We start from the raw sequence: 20,981 nt of genomic DNA, 5'->3' as shown, positions 1-20,981 counted from the left end.
AGTTACCCCACCAGGCCCAGGGGCTCGGGAAGGCCTCCCAGCGCTCCCCCACCCCCACTCTCTTCGGCCACTTTGGGGAAATAAGGCTCAGAGTCGTCTGAGGTCAGAAGAAAGGGGTGCCAGCCTCGCCCACGGCAGAGAAGAGAGGACAGAAGGATCTGAGATCCCTCCAAGGACCAGGCACGGGGCAACAGGTGGGGGCACCGTGTTCTCTGGGTTTCCAGTTTGAAAGGCAAGGGGCTCACCACCACACTGGAGCCCACCTGGAGAAGAGAGTTATTAGCAGAAGGGTCTGGGCAGGGCGGGGACGGGGCGCTGGCGGCAGGCTAGTACTCCCAGAGAGTGGCTGGCTCGATGGTCTCGGCGCAGGCCTTCAGGACCCCTGCGTGGTCCCCCTTCAGGTAGCGCCCGCCCACCTTGATGGCCACCTTGTTGTAGTCACAGAATTCGAAGAAGAAGTCCACGGGGGTGTCACTGCTGCTGGTGACCGAAGAGTCGCTGCCCACTGTCCAGTACTTGCCTGTGGAGTCTGGGGGGGGGTTGGGGGGTGAGACCCATCAGGCCCCACCCTGCAATCACGGCTTCTGGAGTCGGGGTGGTTTCTGTGTGATGCCCACCCAAGCCTCCCACCCTTGCTGGACGGGGGTCCGCGCCCCTTCCCCCCCACCCGGACTTTTAAGTCCCACAACTCAGGTGTGGGACACCTTCCCTGCCCACCCTCCCTTTCCAGAATCTGGTCTCCCTCTCTGCTCTGCTCCTCCTTCTATAGCTTGGGGGTCCTCCCTCCTACACAAAGAGGGAAAGGGGCCTGGTGGCCACAGGATGTCTGTCCCCAGAGCCAAGTCACAGGGCGGCCAGGCTGAGCCCCGAAGTGGGACAAGGGCTTCAATCCCTGTGGCCCCCTGGAGCTGCCCCCCTCAGAACCCACCTTTGATGTTGTAGGCACCATCACTGAACTCCAGCTGGAAGACGTCATAGCTGGAGCGGTTTGCATCCAGGGTGCCCGTGACCTTGCGGCAGCCGATGAAGCCATGCTCCCCGCGGAACACGATGATGGGACGGTTGATGAGCTTCATGAGGAAGAGCTCCGAGTCCCCTGTCCCAGGAAAGGGGAGGGGCGGTGAGTCTCACAGGGTGGGGCTGGGATGCTCAGGGCGCGGTTCAGAGAGAGCGAGCAGGGAGTCTGGGGTCCCCCAGCATGTCAGCCCTGGGATGGCAAAGGGGGGGGATGTCGGTGAGTGACTACGAGGTGGGCAGACCCCCCAGAGAACCTGGCAGTGGGGTGCGCCCACAGGTGCCTACCTGCCGTCTCCACCGAGGCAGCCAACTGCCCGTTCTTCTTGGCCGTCACAAACTTGCCATTGGACGCACGCAGTGTGATCCGCCGATCACGCCACTCCATGTCGAAATAGCAGCTGACGTTCCTGGGGGTGTCAGGAAGGGTCAGGCGGGGCTGCCCCGGGTCCCCGGGCCCCGAGCCCCGGGAAAGGCCAGCCTGGGGCGCAGCGGCGGGGCACTCACTTGGTGGAGGCAGTGGACTGCACGCCCCCAGTGGCTGTCAGCGTCCAGTACTTCCCCGTGTGGGTGCGGAAGGCGCACTTTTTGGTGTCGCGGTCGATCTCCAGCTGGAAAGTCTCCTGGTCGGTCTCCTCGTCCTGATTGGCTGACAGGTCCATACCTGCGGGGAGAGCTTCCGACTGGCACAGGGACCCCCACATCCTGAGCTGGGGCCGACCCGCAGCCCTGCCCTCACACACCACTGCCAAGACCCCTCAGCCTCCACATCAGGGAGTAGGACCCCAGACCCCAGGCAGGGCCAGGCAAGGACCAAGGCTGGCTCCGTCCGCCCTCACATCATTTTCTCGGATGCTAGAATACCTCCCAACAAACCATCTGCACAAAGACATTCTAGAACAAATCAGGAGAATCTTAACATGGACCAGGATTAAATATTAAGGATTAATTATTGTTAATCATATTGTAGTTATGTAAGAAAATGGCCTCATTTTTCAGATACCAACAAACATCTTGAGATGAAATGCCTTGATGTCAGGGATTTGCTTGAAATACAATCAAAAACAATGAATATAAGACGGATGGAGCTAGATTGCAGAATATCGCATTTGGGGGAAATCAATAGATTATATCCTTCCTGTTCCTGTATGTGTGTAAAAATTAAGAGTAAAATATAGGGGCGCCTGGGTGGCTCGGTCGTTGAGCGTCTGCCTTCGGCTCAGGTCATGATTCCAGGGTCCTGGGATCGAGCCCCGCATCGGGCTCCCTGCTCCGCGGGAAGCCTGCTTCTCCCTCTCCCTCTCCCACTCCCCCTGCTTGTGTTCCCTCTCTCGCTGTGTCTCTCTCTGTCAAATAAATAAATAAAATCTTAAAAAAAAAAAAAAAGAGTAAAATATAATAGCATACGTTCGTTTCAGAAAATTTACAAAACTCATAAATGCATAAAAATGGAGTCACATGGGCCACCTGGGTGGCTCAACTGGTTAAGCGCCCGACTCTTGATTTCGGCTCAGATCATGATCTGAGTCGTGCGATAGAGCCCCGAGTCTCCGCGCTGAGCTTGGAGCCTGCTTGAGAGTCTCTCTCCCTCTCCCTCTGCCCCTCCCCGCCTGTGCTGTCTCTCTGGGGGGGACAGGGGGGCAGGGAGAGTCACACATACCCCCATGCCCACTGTACCCCAGAACACATGGCAAACGGCGGGTGAACACACCCTCCTCACCTCTTCCCCAGTGCAAACACACATTTTCTCTACCTCAAAGTGCATGCACGCCACAGATCACGACTTACAGATGATCTAAGCAACATGCTCACACACGTTTCCCTGCCCCTAAATCATCTGATGTGACCAGAGGGGGCTTCCATGCTCCCACACGCTGCGGCCCAGCAGCTGATCTCTGGGGCCCCATCTGCGTTGCCTCTTCCAGCTAACGACCTGGAAGTAGGATATTTGGTTCCAACAGAACAAATTCACATTCCCCAAGTGCCTGGGTTCTAAGAACTGAAACAGCAGGGACACCCGCCCACTCTGCTGGCCGCCCAGACTCGGGGCTTGAAAGTGTGTCACCGTTTGGGTCTGGACACCTTTAGAAGACGGGACCACAGTGGGGGGTGGCAGGTGGCCCTTCCGATGAGCAGATGGAGGCTGGTGGATGGGGGAGCCCTGGTTCCCCACCCGAGACCCACCCGTAGTTCTCCACCACCAAGCTGAGGGCCTGATCAGCACCAGGGGGTGGGGACCTTCACCTCCACTTCACGAAGGAGAATGAGGCAGAGGTGGTATGTCCTTCCCAAGGTCACCCAGAGAGAAAGTGATGAGTGCTGGTGAGCCTCAGGAGGGGAAGTGGGCAGACTCAGGCCTCCTCCCATGTTCTCTCTATGGACTGGCGGACCCAGGGCCCTGAACAGCTAGCTCCTCTCAGAACCCCTTGGGCTCAAGCCCCCACGCCCACTGGGCCCCCTTAGCCCTGATGGCAAGGATCTGCTGACTACTGGGAGGCAGGTAGTGAGTCAGACCCACCATCACACCCCCAGTGAAGATGAGGGTCAACAGAGACTGGGCCCCCGGGTAGCCAAGCCACCAAGAATGGAACCATCATAAAAGGCCACTCTGGGGAGCACAAGCTTTTGAGGCCAGAGTCCCCAAAAGCTGGCAGACATGCCCCACCGTATGAGCTAGCCCACCCCAGCCCCATGGCATCACCTGCCCAATGTGCGGTGTGCTGGGTGACCGGAAGGAGGGCAGAGACGAGAGGAAAGGCCCCTCCGGGCACACTCTGGCAGCAGACAGGACAGAGGGGGATCTCCAGAAAAGGGGGCAAAAGAGCAGGAAAGGGACCTGGATTAGAAGTCCAATCTCTAGCCAGAGGTAAGCACGAAGTCAGGAGGCTCCTTCTCAGGGAGACTTAGCCAGGAGCAGCCCCATGCTCCACGGAATCCATACTGGCCTGCTCCTCCCACAGAGGAACAGAGGGAGGCCACGCCCAGGGCCCCACAGCCGTGGCCCTCTGCTCGGCTGCTCAGACCCCATCGGCTGCTCATGTCCAGTTCTGGACATGGTCTGATGAAAAGGCCTGGACCATCCAGGGAGCCACCCAAAGTGGGGGCCAGGCACCCTCGGCGAGTGCCTTCCCCTCACTCAGCCCGCATCCCTCTATCTATCAAAAGGGTCTCTCCATTCTGCCAGGAGGTTGGAAGGATTCAGGGCCCTGGTGTCAAGCTGACACCAGGTCTTCCGACCCCAACAGGAAGGGGTACGGGGGGGTGTCTCCCCAACATCCAGCAGGGCCCCTCCTGGCTCCAAGGCCCTGCCCAGGCAGGAAAGGCCCCACTTGGCCTTGGAGTCTCTAATTAGAGCTGGGTTACTATGGGAACAGGCTTTTCTTTGGGATTTTTCTTTTCATCAACTGCAGCAGCCGCACTGAGTCACAGGCCCACAGGAACCCCGGGGAGGCAGATGCGGGGCTGGAAGAAGCTCATCTCCTGCCTCCCCCCACCCCCGCTTCCCCCCGCCCTGCCTGTCCCTCTGCCTCATAGCTTTTCCTGTCGCCAGCCTCTGAGCCATTCCCTATGGTGGCTCAGAGAGGGCACTCCATCCCCCTCAGCCTTAGCAGTTTCCACATCGCCCTGGCTGGTCCAAAAGAGGCACTCCCCACCACCCCATTCAGTTTAGGGGAAGGGGCCTGGAAGCTTCTGTGGCCTCCGCTCCCCTCCGCCCTCTTTCCACTACGTGACCACCTCAGATCCTTCCTCCATCCTTGCACAAGAATTAGGGCGTGAGGGCGCCTGGGTGGCTCAGTTGGTTAAGCAACTGCCTTCGGCTCAGGTCATGATCCTGGAGTCCTGGGATCGAGTCCCGCATCGGGCTCCCTGCTCAGCGGGGAGTCTGCTTCTCCCTCTCCCGCTCCCCCCTCTTGTGCTCTCTCTCTCTCTCACTCTCTCTAATAAATAAATAAAAAATCTAAAAAAAAAAAAAAAAGAATTAGGGCGTGAATTACCGCAAATGCCCTGCCTCTTCAGGAGAGCTCTTACACATCCTGCAAAGCCCAGCCTGACCAGCCCTTTTCTCAGCCGGCTGGCCGGCCAGCCTGGCCTCTGAGTGCCTCTGAGTGGCTGGAACAGGGCGCTTCCTGAGCATGGAGCCCCAGGGCACAGCTGGCCAGACGCATGGAGGCTGAGAGACCAAGTGGGAAATGTGGACCCAGCGTGGCTAGAGTCCAGAGCAGGCGAGACTTCCAAGGAGCAAGGGGGGGGGAGGGACACACCCCACCTGGCTGGGAAGTGCTGCTCACCCAGCCACCCTGCCATCCTTCATCCCTGCCCAAGCCAGGCCCTCACCAGTGACGTGGTCACATGGATTCCACCTGCCTGTCACATCAGTCCTCAGGCACCGGGACCCCACTCCCTGGTGGCAGTGATGGCCCCCTTCCCAGAAACAAAGCCTGGCTCAAAGAATTAGCCCAGGGTGTCCCAGGGCCGGCCCTTTACAGATGGGGAAACTGAGGCCAGAGAGCAGGTCGCAGCGTCAGCAGGGAACAGCCCACCCCCACCAGGCAGGCCTGTGCAAGCCTGTGGGCATGACTCACATTCCCCCCGCCCCCCGGCAGCTAAGCCCAGGATCCTCCTCCTTCCTGGCTGGCTTTTCCCAACATGTGTCAGAAGCACAGACACCACCTCCTCTGCCACGCAGGCCCGTCCAAAATGGCCTCTGAGACACGCCCCCAACCCCATAGCAGCTGCAGGTCCTCTGGTCTTCCATCCCACCAGGAAGCCTTGGGGTCAGCTAACCTGAGAACAAGATGAGGACCCCAAGATCCGAGGCCCAAAGAGCCCCAATCTCAGCCCCCAAAGGCCCCTCCCCCAGCTCTTTGTACCTTTAAACTCAGAGATGAGCCAACACTTCTCCTGGCCCAATTTCGGGCTCCCCCTGCCCCATCAGCCTGAATCACACCGTGACACTTCCAGCAAGTGCTAATAAAGAGGAGAGGGCATCTGCCCAGACTCGCTCCGCTCTTCCTGGCCTCAAGGGCTGGGGCCAGGTCCACCCGCTCCTCCTCGTCTTCCCCAAGGAAGACACTGGATGCAGCCCAGCAGGCACGCAGCATGCCTGCATGGGTGAGTGCCCATCATGGGTCTGGTGGCCCCACTGGCGGTTCCAGTCCCACCTACCAACCTCACAAGCTCCTTCTCAGCCATGCTGGGCTTTCTGCTCCTCCCTGCCTCAGGGCCTTTGCACAAGCTGTGCCTGTTTTGCCTGTAACACTGTTCCACAGGCCTGATACATGCTACCTTGTATTCATCTTTCAGGTCAGCTCCAGTGTCCTCTTCAGAAGTGTCTCCCCCACCCCACAGTCTAATCTGAGATCCTGATGTACTTTCTGGACCCCCAGGCCTTTGCTTGACACCCCTGGGATGCTGATCATGTCCCAAGAACATCAGCTACAACAGAGAAGGGTCCAGGCACATATACTCATTCGTTCACCAATGAACATGTCTCACCTAGTAGGGGCTCAACGTTTGCTAAACAGGTGAGGAGTCCTGCCCCACCAACGCTGGGGGGGGGGCACTGTGCCCTGGAGGCTGGGAGGCATGGGGGCGGGGGGGTGTCAGAAAAGAGCCTATTCTGTAGTCAGACAGACCCAGTTCTGCATGTTGCTTTCTTGCTGTGTGACCTTGGGCAAATGGCTTCACCTCTCTGGGCCAAAAGGCTCATCTGTACAACTGAAATAATACTGCGCAAATCAATCAGCAAACTCAGGCACAAAGCAGCCGTTACCCCACCGGGCCTCCACCCCCAGTGCCAATGGGGCTGCAAGCCCCTCTCCACAGTCCCCGCCCACAATCAGGAGGGTAGCCATCAGGATGAAGGCAGGGAAGTCCACTCCACCAGGAGGACGACACTGATTGGGCTCCCACCAAGCCATCTCCAGACTCTGGGGCTCAACCTCCCACTCAGCAGAGCAAGACCCCCACAGGTCCCTCCAGTGGGGCCTCCGGCTGCAAAGAATCAACTGTCTTCCTTGCCAAAGGAGGGACGAGGGCGCCAGAAGGAAGAGAAACCGCCCAGGGGGAGAATCTAAGAAGGGAAAGAGGGGGGCTCACTTCTGGCGCGCAGGCCGGTAGGAAATGGCCAGGCCAGCAGGAGGCCCGGGAAAGGACGAAGCGAGCTGCAGTCAATTGTTCCAGGCGGGACACCTGGGGTTGGGTTCACTCGAGGGTAGGGGCTCCCCGAGAGAGGCGGGCTGGGGTCTCTGGGCTCACGCTAAGTCCGCCTTCCCCACGCCCGCAGAGCAGAGCGCACCAGACCGGAGACGTGCGGCGGGAGCTGGGCGGGGTTCCTGGCAGGGCGCCATCCGCGCCACGCCGTCCCGGGACCGGGCCGCGAGGAGGGAGGCTGCCTCCAGGAGAAGCTCCGGACCGGGGCACTAGGCCGGGGACAGCGCGGGGGGTCCTCAACAGGGGGGACCCGCAGAAAACCGATCCCCTCCCCCGCCCCTCCGCATCTGGTTTTCCCATCTGCAAAGACCAAGCAGGACAAAGGGGGCGAGGGAGGGCCCTCTGGAGGAGCCCGCCCCCCTGCTCACAAAGGCCGCGGCCTCGAGCATGGGGCAGACGCGGGAGGAGGGGCTGGGGGGGAAGGGCAGACACACGGGAAGCACCCCCAGCAGAGGCCGACCCCTCGGGGCTGCAAGTGGAGGTGCAGAAAGGCCCGGAGGGCTGGAAGGTGGAAGCGCACCCTGCGGAGATCAAAGGCTCCCCCATCCCGCCTGCGCTGGGAGGGCCGTGGGGGGTGGGGGTGCGCCCCGCGGGCATAGCGACCCTCGCCTCCGCCCGTGAGCTGCAGGCCCGCCGACGGGGGAGGGGCCCGAGGAAAGGGGGGAGGGGCGTTTCCCCCCAACCCGGGCTGCGCCGGGCGATCCCCGGGCTCGGCGCGCGTGAGGAGTCCTGGGCGGGGGGTTCGGAGGGTGGCACATAGGGCGGCACCTACGCGGGGCCGAGGGAGCCGCAACCCCAGCGCGGGGTGGGGGCGTGCAGCGGCGCCCACGGATGGGCAAGGCCCCACCCCTCGCCCCCTCCTCCGGGCCCAAGCGCACGTCCGGCGTCGAGGCGGGGTGGCCGGCGCGCCTAGCGGGGGCGCAGCCGGGGTCGCTAGGGATTGTAGCAGCGCCGCGGGCGAGAAAGGGCGGGAGGCTGGAGGTACGGGGGTGGGGTGCGCTTTGTGCGCCGACCGGGAGAGGAGGGGGGCGGCGTCCCCACTCACCCTGACGCGTGGACACGTTCCTCTCGTTGGCCGCCTGCAGCACGACCTGGGCGCAGCTCTGTTCCAGGGCGAAGAGCTCGTCCTTGCCCACCTTGGTGGCCTTGCCCGCCTTGAGCGTGCCGCTGGGCCCCGACGGCGCCAGGTAGCGGCCCTCGCAGTCGCGGAAGGCCACCTTGCCGGAGCGGAACTCGAGCGTGTAGCCGGTGGCGGGCTCGGGGCGCGCCACCAGGCGCCCGTCGTGGCGCAGGAAGCGGTGGTCGGCGGTCTGCACGCTGTAGCGCTGGTCCTGGAAGGCCAGCGTGATGAGCGAGTCGACGCCCCAGGGCACGTCGCGGTCCACGGCGATCTCGTCCGCCGGCCGCGCGCTCAGGTGCGCGTAGCGCTTGCGGGTCAGGCTGTAGATGTTGACCTGCGGGTGCATGGCGATGTGCACGCTCCACTTCTCAGCCGGCGACACGCTCTGCGCGAAGCACGACAGGCGGTCCTCCGTGCCGCCGAAGTAGCGCCGGTGCACCTCGGACTGCAGCGACCAGCGGCCGTCGTCGTGCGCCACGATGAGAAAGCGGCAGTCGGGGCCGGGCACCTCGCGCTCGCAGGTCACGTTGCCGTCCTTGTCCGCCGCCAGGTAGCGGCCCAGGTGGCTGCGCAGGCACACGGCCGCGCTGCCCGCCTCGTCGGGCGGCTGCTCCAGCGTCCAGATCTGCTTCTTCTTCAGGCTGCTGGCCGACGCGTTCACCTTGAACCCGAACGCCTCGGCCGTCAGGTACTTGTTGCCGCAGTTGATGAGGCCGAACTGGATCTGCACGGCCTCGGCAGTGCCGTTGGCGGTCATGGTGGCGGCGGGCGGGAGGGCCCCGGAGCGGCCCGGGCGGTCGGTGGCGGGTCCCCGCGGCGGCGCCCTGCTCCTTTGTTCGCGACCGCGGCCCGGCGCGCACCCTCCGCAGCGCTCCACAAAGCCGGCCCGCCGCGCGCGAGCCCCTTTCTAGGCGCGGTGACGTCAGCGCCGCGAGGCCCCGCCCCCGCCCCGCCCCGGGGCTCGGCGGGGGAGGGGGCGCAGGGAGCGCGCCGCGCGGGGACCCGAGGGGCGCGGGGTGGCGGCTCCGCTCTCCGCGTGCCCCGGTTCTGCACGGCCGGCCTCTGCAGAGCCCCCACGTCGCGCCGCCGCCCCCTCCCCCCCAGTGCCACGGCCCCACCCCCGCAGCGCCGCAGCCTGAGGATCCCCCCGGAGCTCGGGACCCGTCGGAGGCCCCCCATCCTAAGCTAGCGGGGAGGAAGGGTTTGAGGTTGTGGCAGAGACCGCAAAGGCCCCAGAACGCATTAGTGCTGGGTGGAGGCGGTCCGGGGGCTGCTGGGAGGAGGTGGCCTTGGAGCAGGGCTTTAAAGGGGAGAGGGCGCGCTCACCCACCGCGCAGGGGCAGGTGAGCCAAAGAGGGGTGGGGGGCAGGCCAGGAGCTGGGGGAGGGGCCTGCAGACCCCAACTCACCCAACTCAGGCCTTTCAAGACACTTCCACGAAGGCCGCCCAGACCCCGCCCTGTGGCCCAACACCCAGCCCTGCTGGCCCCAAATAGTTCTTCGAGGTAGTAGCAGAGACAGGTGACTGCTGTTCCCATTCTGGGGATCAGGGTTCTGGTCTTCCAGGCACTGGGGTGGGCTGGTCGGAGGTGGGACCGCTCCTGGCCCCGCAGCCTGAAGGGCAGGGTCGGGGTCGGGGCTCCAGGACCAGTGCGCCCTTCACTTTACACCCCCAGGCTCCCACTGCAGAGGTGGCTGAGCTGGTAGAAGCCCTCCTCCTTCAGGACCCCCAACTGTCTACCGTCCTCCCACAAAGGGGACACTCCCTGCAGATGCTCACCCCCCTCCCACCTCCTCCCCCTTCTAGGAACACTTCCCTTTTCTAAGGCCAGGACTTTTGCTGGGACATTCCCCACATGCCACGCAAGCCCCGTGGAATGCCAACATGACCACAAGCTGCCCACAAGGTCTCGGGGCCAAAGGCAAAGAGCACTGAACTAGCTCCCCAACTGGTTGGTCTGGGCCTTGTCTTCTCCCAGGCAAACCCCTCCAGGGATTTTTTTTATCTTCCAGGGGAAAATGGTGTCACCTTCTCACCATTGTGGCTCTAATGTGTTTACTGGCAGGGCCTGGAACTCCAGGCAGGCAGTGGCTATAGCTTCCCCTCCCACAAAACCCATCCCTCAAGAGCCGGAACATCAAAAGTTTCTCATTTTGAGGTTATCTATTAGGCTTGAAACCCAGGATCTCACTGGCTGTGTGACTTTAGGCAAGTTGCTTAACCTCTCTGAGCCTCAGTTTCCGTTTTGTAGAAGAGATACAAATCCCCCATCTCAGGATGGTCTGAGAGTCCCTGGGGGCATGGAGCTCAGACACTGTCCCTGTCCACCCTCAGGACCCATTCCAGTCCCCAGGAAGCCGTGCATCTAATTAGAAAGACCCCAAACCTCTGGCCAACTTCCAAGGCTCAGAGGAGAGGCGGATGAATAGCTCTAGGCATTTCCAGAAGGCTGTGTGGTGGCGGCTTGGTGCTGGCAGCAGGACTGGAGCATGCTGAGACCCGCCTACTGGGATCAGGGCTGGGCGGCCCCTCCCTCCGGTCTGCAGTTCCCCGCTCTGGCCCCGAGGCCCCCTCCTACAGCTTTGCAGCCTGGAGGCCAGGAAGGGGACTGGGGTTGGGGGCTCCTGCCTGTCAGTCAGACCAGAGGTGGGAGCGGGTCCAGTCCTTCCCAGGTGATGCTTGGAGGGGTAGAAAGACTGGCGAGTCCAGATGGGTTTGGCGGCAGTCTGGGTTCAAATGCACGTCTCTGGCTCTCGGCTTTGCCCTCTCTAAAAGGGGCGTGGTGACAGCACCTGGCCCAGCATAGTAGCCAGAGGACAGTAGAACTAAAGTTGATGACTCTGCACATCAGGTGCCTAGGAGACAATGCCTGGCATGGGGTCAGTGCTCAGCAAACGCCGGCTGTTTTGTTATTCACTAACAACATTGACAGGAGGGTCCTGGGGACACAGATGGGTCTTCTCTGGCCCCCAGGGTCCCCAGGGATCCCCGGGACCCTAGTCGTGTGGTCAAGCAAAGGCGGTGTCTGTGGGAAGCTTTAGGGTCCGTCAGCCAGGAACTCTGGAGCCTTGTGCCTATTTGTTGAGTAAATTAAAATCGAATGGTGCAAAGGGCAGAGGTGGGAGGAGGAGGAGGAAGGAGCCCTGGGACCTGCCCGTAGGACAAGGACAGTCCCAGTGAACAAAATCGAGCCTGCAGGTTGCAGGACAGCAGCTGAGTCCTGGGACTCAGCGAGGTCAGCTGGGTCAGTATGTGAAGCATTGAGGTGAATTTCAACGGACGTGGAACTAAAGTACTAGTATTTAAGGTTTTTTTTTTCTGAATAGACGATAGGTTCACATGGCCCAGACATTCAAAAATGTAAAGGAGCCTTTGTCCCCCCGCCCGCCCTGCCCCATTCCCACCCCACGGGCTCCGTAAGTGCAGTTAGATTTGTTTCTTGTGTTTTCTCGTCTTCACATGAACACGAGCAAACTTGGGTTTGTATTCTTCTCACCATTATTTTCAACCCTTTTATCACTTGGTGTATCCTTTTTTTTTTTTTTTTTTTTTTAAGTAGCCTCTACACCCAGTGTGGGGCTCGAACTCATGACCTTGAGATCAAGAGTCACGTGCCTTTGTGACTGAGCCAGCCAGGCGCCCGGAAGCCTCTTGGTTTTAAAACATATACATGATTATAATTAATTACTGTTGGGAAGCCAATACAAGAACAAAATCTCAGGCAAGTTTAGCGAAAGAGCATTTTCACAAGTCACCCACTGCTCTGCACCCACGCCGTGTGCCCTCCACCGGCCTTCCCCACGTCTCAGTTACACTGGGCACCTCTGTGTCCAGCACGGTCACACGGTGCTGTTGGCAGACCCCGCCTCGGGTCCCTCTGGGGAAGGACAGGAACACGGTCGCTGTGTCCCCGGGCCCCACGGGAGCCCAGGCACCACCTGAGCCGCCCTGAAGGAGAGCGTGGCAGGAACCAGAACTGAGCGGCTCCTGGGCTGACCACCTTGTGTCTTGTGCCTGATCGGGGGAGGGAAATGAGGCCACTGGGAAGGGCTGCTCAGCTGGCCCCAAACCAAGTTCCCCAGGTGAGGATCCTGAGCCACGGAGACCCAGACCCCTTCTGCCCAGCCCAGCAGCCTCGGGGGGAATCCCTGAGCCCACCCCTGATGAGCAGGGGCTTTCTGAGACGAAATCCCAACGTGCGCCTGGCACCGAAGTCAAGGAGTGGACACTGGAGTCCCTTGGGTCCTGGATGTGACGCATACTTGCCGTGGGACCCTCAGTGAATTACTTCCCTCTGGTGCCTCGGTTTCCTTGCCTGTCAGATGGGAATAATAGCACCTGTAGAGTTTCTCAGGAAAACAGAGGTAGATATAATCCCGGCACAATGTTCCGTAAAAACAGCAACAAAATGTCTTCACCTTCACTCCCGGAAGTCGGCGGGTGCGCTATACTCTGTTTTTTACGCATGTGTGAAGTTTTTCATAACAATAATAAAACCTGGCAGACATTATAAAGCCCTCTTTTCACCTGTGCCGTAGCTCTGTGTGAGAGTGCTGCCCGTGGTGTTCCGACCTCTGCCCGCCAGACCGACCTGTCTATGATGATTCAGAAATGTATTAAGTAGATAGAGGTGGACGTGATAGATAGGTAGATAGATGCTAGATGGATGGAGGGATGGATGGATGGATAGACAGACAGATGGTAGGTTGATAGATGATAGATGGATAGATAAATGGATGGATGGATGATGGATGGATGGATGGATAGATGGAGAGGTGATAGGTAGGTAGAAAGATAGATGGATAGATACGTAGATAGATGTTGGATGAATGGATGAATAGATAGATTAGATAGAAAATAGGTTGATAGATAATAGATGGAAAGATAGATGGTTGGATGGATAGACAGATAATAGATGATGGATGGATGGATGGATGGATAGTGGATGGATAGATTGATAGAGTATAGGTAGATAGAAAGATGGATGATAGATGGATAGATAGGTAAATAGATGGATAGGTAGATAGTAGGTTGATAGATGGATAGGAGATAGCGATAGATATTTAGATACAGAAATGCATAGCTTTATTTCTGAGGGTCTTGTTTATATATTTGGCTTAGCTTCAGCTTCTTTCTCTGCATCTCGCTTCCATCCTTTGGTGACTCTTCCCAATGAACCACCCCCCCGCCCAGTCACCAGGGCTGCTTGCAACCCTCCCTGCACCAGGGCATGTAGGGAGTCATAAAATTCCTACCGGGCTGATGCTTCCAGCTCAGTCCTGGGCAATGACTGCCTGGACCAGCCTCGGGCTCACCTCTACCCCTCCCTGAGCTGAGCCATGCTATCCAGGGCTCCTACCCCCGGCCTCCCTAGGGGTCCTCCTGGCAGGAATCTTCCCCAGCCTGAGAGCTGGGGGCAAGCTTGACCGGCCCCTGGGGACCCTCTCGCTGGGCTCTGCCCTCACGGGGCACAGAGTCCATCTGGTGGGGGAGGCAGGCATTCATTCTCATAAGAGCTCCAGGCATTGTGCTGAGAGCTTTATCTGCTTTAACGTTCCAACAAGCTGGGCGTCTTCCCCATTTCCCAGATGAGGTGAAGGAACACACCCCACAGAAGGAGGATTGGTGGTTGCAGGGGGATGGGGAGGGACTACTTGTTGGGTACAGGGTTCCTTTTGGGGTGAGAGAAATGCTCTGGAGGTAGGGACAGGTGCTGGTGAATGTAGTTAATGCTACAGAAGTATATACTTTATCTTTTTTTTTAAAGATTTTATTTATTTATTTGACAGAGAGCGAGAGAGCACAAGCAGGAGGAACGGCAGGCAGAGGGCAAGGGAGAAGCAGGCCCCTCGCTGAGCGGGGAGCCCGAAGCGGGGCTAGTGGGGCTCGATCCCAGGACCCCGGGACCATGACCTGAGCCGAAGGCAGATGCTTAACCGACTGAGCCACCCAGGCGCCCCAGGAGTATATACTTTAAAAGAGTACGTTGCATGCTATGCAAATTTTACCTCAATTTGAAAAATCCATCAACCTCAGGGGGAAAAACAAAGAACACAACCAAATCACGTAGCTAGGTGTGAGAGTCTGAGGACCCGAACCCCAGCCCCAGACTGTTGACTTGCAGCTCACAGCACAGACAGCTCCTCCCGGCTACTCCCTCCAGAGCAGCTACTCCCCCTCCCTCCCTGGGGGGCGGGGTCACACCCCTCCCTCCCAGGCAGCTGCAGCCCCCCAGCCTCCCAACCTCCTCACACCTCCCTCGCAGGGCTCCCCCTTCACACCCAGCTTGGCAGCCCCACACCACACCCAGTGAGACGCTGGAGACCTCACACCCTCCCTGCCCAGGGCTCTGCCAGCTTCTCTGGACTATCACCCAGAGACCAGGGCTTGGGGCCCCCGGGGTGGCCCTGGGCTCATCACAGCCCCCTCTACGAAAGGACAGGGGCATGAGGTTGTCCTGGGAGCTCCGAGCCAGCAGCTCAGAGCTGTGTGATGGGGACTGGGCTTCCCGTCCCTCAGAAGGAGGGGAGTGTGGCCCAGGCATGCCCGAGGGGCCAGAAGTTCTGTCCACGTCAGCCCACCATAAATGACCTGCCTGGAGGCAGGAGCCTGTGAATGGCTTCCGTTGTTCTGCTGTCCCCGGGGGCCCCCTCGAGGCAGCCTGCTACGGCCTGCGTCCCCCCAGGGCGCCCTGCAAGGGGGAGGGACTCCAGGACCGACCGCTGTGTCATCCGAGGCCGCAGGCTGCACCCTAGCACTGTGGGGACAGAGCCGAGGACGGCACAGGAGGCCATCGCCCCTGCACCCCGTCTCTGCAAACATCCCCTGCCAATCTCGGGCCGTTGCGTCTTCCGGTTACAAACAGGGCCCCCGAGACCTGGACTGATCGGAAGGGCCCTAGTCCCGCTTGAAGGAGGGATGTGCCGTTTTCAGGGTCCCAGGATGCCGCACCTGGCAGGGGCCAGATCCTGGTCCGGCCCCGAGGCCCAAGCGTGTTTTGCAAAGTGCGGCTGCGGCGGCAGGTGCCTGGCAAGAGCCTGGCTAATTAAGAGGGCGTTAGCACCCCGGGCAGAGCCCCGCTCCTGCCAAGACGTCCTTGCCAGGAGCCGGACCAGATTCCTTGGCCGTGGAGAGGCCCCTGGCTGGTGGCAAGCCTCGGCCTGCTCGCATGGGCCACCACCCCACTCCTGCTCCGAAGGGCCTGCGCCCTTCAGGGCTCCCCCCGCCCCCCACCCGTGCTGCGAACCCTCAGGGGGACAGGCCTGTCTCTGGCCTCAGCTATATCTACCACCGGAGGGGCCATCCCCTGTTGCCCGAGCCCGCACAGAATCCACCGCGGTCAGCTGCGAGGAACAAGGGGTCTGCTCTGCCCCGGTTCAGCGAGGCCTGAGCGCTGTTCTGATCAACTCCTGATGCTCGGGGCGGGGGTGCGGGGGGGGATAGTAACAAGCATGTCTCCCTAGCACAGCTTGCCCGCAAGGCGTCCACCGGGGCAGGCGGAGTGGCTTCCGAAAAGGCAAGTGTGATGGTGCCCCTTTCAGCTTAAACCTCTCCCGTGGCTCCCCAGTGCCCGGTGCCCAGTGTCAGGGTCCCTAATGGTCTGGCCTCTGTCCACCTGCCCTGCCTCCCCTCCGGTTCGCTCTCCTCCACTCACCCACACCCTCCACACAGGGCTGCAGCTTCCCCCGACCTGTGCAGATGGCCCTGAGCAACGTGGGTCTAAAGTGTGTGCATTTGGTAAATGTCTTTTCTCTTCCTTATGATTTATTTTTTAAAGATTTTATTTCTTTATGTGACAGAGAGAGAACACACGAGCAGGGGCGAGCGGGCCTGGGATCATGACCTGAGCCAAAGGCAGACGCTTAACCGACCGAGCCACCCAGGCACCCCTCTTTTCTTTTTTTAAGCCTGCCAGGCACCCCCAGACAAAATATGTGTTAATGGACTATTCATGCTGTTGGGCTTGCAGTCAACAGTAGGCTATTAGGAGTTACGTTTTTGGAGAGCCAGAAACTATATGCAGACTTTCAACTGCACAGCGGTCAGTGCCCCCAACCCCCATGTTGTTCAAGGGTCAGCTGGACTCGCCTCCTGCCAAAAGCCCTCACTCATCCTAAAGACCCAGTTCAAAAATAAAAATAGAGACCCTCCCTCGCCTTCCCTGCTGCCCAGGCCTTTCTTGGCTCAATCCTCCCTGGCCTGCAGACCTTCCAGACTCCAGACTGCAGACCCCAACACTTCCATCAGCGGGCATGTGACCCCCCCCAGAACCCGCACTCTGGCTGCTTCCCAGAGAGAACCTGGGGGTGGGGTCCTGGACACAACAGCCCCTGATGTCTGAAATGCTCCTGTGGGGGAGGGGCAATCTTTCACCACCTGCCTGGCTCTGGGGTCCTGAGCTGGTACAGTCAGTCCTCCACGCCCCCCCCAGTGCATGCCCAGGACACTGGACAAGGGTCCAGGCATCAGTGGGGGTGCTCAGATTCAGATGGGGCCGAGGGCAGCTCTGCGGCATGAACAAGAGGTACATCTGCAGGGTAGTCCCTGGTGAACAAAGCAAGGTCCTCACCGGGCTGGGAACGGGAGTTGCGGGCCACAGGTGCAGGCCGTTTGTGGGTCTCCTTCAAGTGCAGCCCAAGTGCCTGTGTATGAGAACTGACTTCTGCAGGCCCCACCCTTGCCACATGGCCACGTGTCCCTTCAGAAAGCCCACCCGCCCTCCTCAGCCTGGGGGTCTTCTTCTAGGACTTCCATGTACAGTTGCACAGGTTGTACCCTACACAAGAGCTGCATGGGGGTGAGAGCCAGCTCAAGCCCCCCTACACAAGCCCTGCACCCTCACCTGGGGGCTGTGTCAGCCTGGAAGAAAAAGGACTTTTATTGTGGCCCAAAGTCACAGCCCCCAGCTAGGGCACTTTTCATCCACCCAGAGGAGCACAATTTTCTAATTCATGCAAAGGCTCTGAACAGGCCAGCAGGATGCTGTCCTCACCCTTCTTTCCCTAGGCCATTCCTGGACCCCTTCAGAAACACCCTCTTTCAGTCATGGTACCATCAATGCATAAGAAAGAAAACCCCAGGGGCGCCTGGGTGGCTCAGTCGTTAAGCCTCTGCCTTCCACTGAGGTCATGATCCCGGGGTCCTGGGATCGAGCCCCGCATCTGGCTCCCTGCTCGGCAGGAAGCCTGCTTCTCCCTCTCCCACTCCCACTGCTTGTGTTCCCTCTCTCGCTGTCTCTCTCTGTCAAATAAATAAATAAAAATATTTTTTAAAAAAAGGAAAAGAGGGGCGCCTGGGTGGCTCAGTTGGTTAAGCGACTGCCTTCGGCTCGGGTCATGATCCTGGAGTCCCGGGATCGAGTCCCATATTGGGCTCCCTGCTCAGCGGGGAGTCTGCTTCTCCCTCTGACCCTCCTCCCTCTCATGCTCTCTCTCAAAGAAATAAAATCTTTAAAAAAAAAAAAAAAAAGGAAAAGAAAACCCCAGGGGCACCTGGGTGGCTCAGATGGTTAAGCGTCTGCCTTCAGCTCAGGTCATGATCTCCAAGTCCTGGCTTCGAGCTCCACGTCAGGCTTCCAGCTCCGCAGGGAGTCTGCTTCTCCCTCTCCCTCTGCCTCTCCCCATGTTTGTTCTCTCTCTGTCTCTCTCTCTCTCAAATGAATAAATAAAATCTTAAAAAGAAAGAAAGAAAGAAAACCCTGACTCAGCTGGCCAAACAACGAAGCCATTAGTTAATGGCAAGAAATAAGAAGTCCCGAAGAGGGGAGTTTCCAGGGCTGGTTAATTCTGGTAATCACTGGGAAAGGACCCTGGAACTTCCCCCACTCCTCACTCTGCCATTTTTGAGTCAGCTTTGCCATCAGGCTGAGCCCCACAGAGTAAAAAAGTGGCTGCCAGGGCTCCAGACATCACATCATCTTCCTAACATTATCTAAACTAGGCTTTTGACAACTGAAGAACCCCTTCTCGGTATCATGGGGTTTTTTTTGGTTTTTTTTGTTTAAAGATTTTGTTTATTTATTTGACAGAGAGAGACATAGCAAGAGAGCAAACACAAGCAGCAGCAGTAGGAGAGGGAGAAGCAGGCTTCCCCGCGGAGCAGGGAGCCCGATGTGGGGCTCGATCCCAGGACCCTGGGATCACGACCTGAGCTGAAGGCAGACGCTTAACAACTGAGCCACCCAGGCGCCCCTCGGTATCATGTTTTTAAACACCTAAGGCAAAATACATAAGATTACAAAGGAAATCAATTACATTAAAATTCTCAACATATTGTTTAAATGTTAGATATGCTAATATATGTGCTTCTTAATGATACACTAAATAATAATATCTGGTGGTGGATTTAAGAACTACCATGACTTGAGTCTAAATGATATTCTGAAATTTCCACAATAAATGTAACATGGGCTGAAGCCCTCCGTGACACTGTTGGTGACCAAGGCCTAGGCCCTGGATGGTTTGTTGCTCACTTACATAAAGGAGGGAAATGCCAAACTCAGTTAGTGACAATCAGCACGTGATTATTTCACACCCAGGTTCACAGACTCCAGACTCCCCGATTCCAGCAGCTCTTTGCGGAGGGCTGTTTTTGTACATCGAAGAAACACTGGGGCGCCTGGCTGGTTGGGTTGGTAGAGCACGTGACTCTCAATCTCAGGGTCATGAGTTCAAGCCCCAGGTTGGGCATGGAGCCTACCTAAAAAAGAGAGAGAGAGAGAGAGACACTTTCCCAACCCCTCCAGCATATCTTCCCTGACTTCTCTTGGCCAAACTTGCAAAACGTGCCCGTCTCTGAAACCATGCCCCCTAGAATGACCTTATGATCCAGCAATTTCTCCCTGGCTCCAAACCCAATAAGTTGAAAGCAGGGACTTAGTATTTGTGTGGCCATGTTCACAGCAACGTGACTCCCACTAGCCAAAAGGTGGGAGCAACCCCAGGGTCCGTCGATGGATGACGGACAAACAGAATGTGGTCCATCCATAAACAGAATATTATTCAGCCTTCAAAAGGAAGGAATACAACATGGACGAGCCTCCAGTTCACCGCGTGAAGTGGGCCAGACAACAAAGGACAAATACCAGAGAGGAATGAAGTCCCTGGAGGAGTCACATTCCTAGGGACGGGAGTTAAATGGTGGCTGAGCCTGACTCCACCACTTACCGCTGCGCCCAGTAAATGAGACAGCGCCGTTCTGGGGGAAGACAGAAACACAGACCACTGGAGAGGACTAGGGAGCCCGTGCCGTGTGGAAAGGGGGCAGCGCTGCCTCCCCCACGGGGTGGTGGGGGAATGTTCTGGAAAAGGGGATGCATCCGCTGGAGCCAGCATAGGAGCCGGAGTTGAGGGGCCAGCTGCAGTTAGATCTGGGGTGCAGGGGAGGGGAGACAGGGTTGCAGAGGCCAGACCTGCAGGCCTGTGCTCAGGGGTTTATCCTGAGGGCACTGGGGAGCCATGGGAGGCTTGAGCGGGAGTGTCCCCTGCAGGAACATGGTTGGGAGGAGCCAGCCTGGGGCTGAGGCTGGGGAAGGAAATGCAGCCCGCAGCCCATGGGAGGGGAGTCTCCACGACAGGGGTAGAGGCCCGGATTCCGAGGGCCTCAAGGACCAGCCGAGCAAAACCCAGATGTGCCCAGAAAGCAGTTTCTGTTCTGCGGACAGAACTGACACCATGAGAGGGGTTGGCAGTGGGGAGCATGAGCAGGGCCTCAAGCCTGCCCGGGTCATGGCCAGTGGTAACCTTGAACAGCTTCCCTCCTCCAGACCCAGCCCCCGGGACAGAGCGGGACCCCTCTGTCCCTTCCTCTCCTGCTGTCCTGGGCCTCCCAGCTCCCTCTCACCCCACACCCCAGGCCCTGATGGAGGAGGAAGGCAGCTGACGGGAAGATGGGGGTGCAGAGGCTGGGAAGTGCCCGCAGAGCCGCCTTCCCTCCCCCAGCTCCGCCAGCCTGGTGGGGGCTCATGGGGGGGGGCAGAGGGCAGCAGAGTCCCCAGCCAGGTGTCTGTTCTAGTCGTGGGGTTGTTGGTAAAAGCAATACAAGCAAAATCCCGGTAGAGGAGTGTCTTCGAGGACCACACAGCGGTTTGGGGGACGATGCTGGAGATTCTCACCACTCAGGAGGCCTGCTCAGGGGTGCCTCTGGGGTTCCTAGGGACAGATACTCCTCCCCGCCATCCTCTGTGCCATCAGCCCCTGGTTGAAAGGTCTCTGTCCGGCCTCAGCAGCGCCTCTGCAGGGACAGTGGTGTTCAGAGAGGTGTGCTGACTTGCCCGGGGAGGCCCCGCTAGGCAGGGCCAGGCCCCAGACCTGGGCTCCGGGAGGAGCTCTCACTCTCTTGCTCCCAGTGCCTTGGTTTCCCCTCCGTTGCTGGGTGAGTGAGGCCGCAGGGGCTCCCCTCCTGCTCCTTGTATGAGTTTCCTGGCGCTGCTGAAACAAAAGTACCACGAGCCATGTGGCTTAAAACAACAGGAATTTTCCTTATGGTTCTAGAGGCCAGAAGACAGAAATCGGACTGCGCTCGCTGCGGACGCTCTAGAGGAGGATCCTTCCCGCTTCTTCCAGCCCCTGGTAGCCACAAACCGTCCTGGGCTTGTGGCCGCGTGGCTCCATCTCTCCCCTGTCCTCACGTGGCC

At 59.1% G+C, this 20,981-nt stretch overlaps 1 protein-coding gene across 1 annotated transcript; it reads right to left on the bottom strand.

Moving 5' to 3' along the window:
• Nucleotides 1-288: 288 nt before the first annotated feature.
• Nucleotides 289-9,231, bottom strand: FSCN1 (fascin actin-bundling protein 1). The gene is made up of 5 exons (XM_036075897.2): nt 8,273-9,231; nt 1,522-1,678; nt 1,303-1,424; nt 929-1,096; nt 289-529 (listed from the first exon to the last, which is right to left on the bottom strand). The coding sequence occupies exons 1-5, from the start codon at nt 9,102-9,104 to the stop codon at nt 327-329; spliced, it is 1,482 nt and encodes a 493-aa protein (XP_035931790.1). The 5' UTR covers nt 9,105-9,231; the 3' UTR covers nt 289-326.
• Between the last annotated feature and the right edge of the window lie 11,750 nt (nt 9,232-20,981).

This window comes from Halichoerus grypus, chromosome 6 (assembly GCF_964656455.1).
Source record: "Halichoerus grypus chromosome 6, mHalGry1.hap1.1, whole genome shotgun sequence".
Taxonomy (NCBI): domain Eukaryota; kingdom Metazoa; phylum Chordata; class Mammalia; order Carnivora; family Phocidae; genus Halichoerus; species Halichoerus grypus.
Note: the sequence above shows the minus strand (reverse complement) of the source record. Positions and strands in the feature narration are given on the sequence as shown.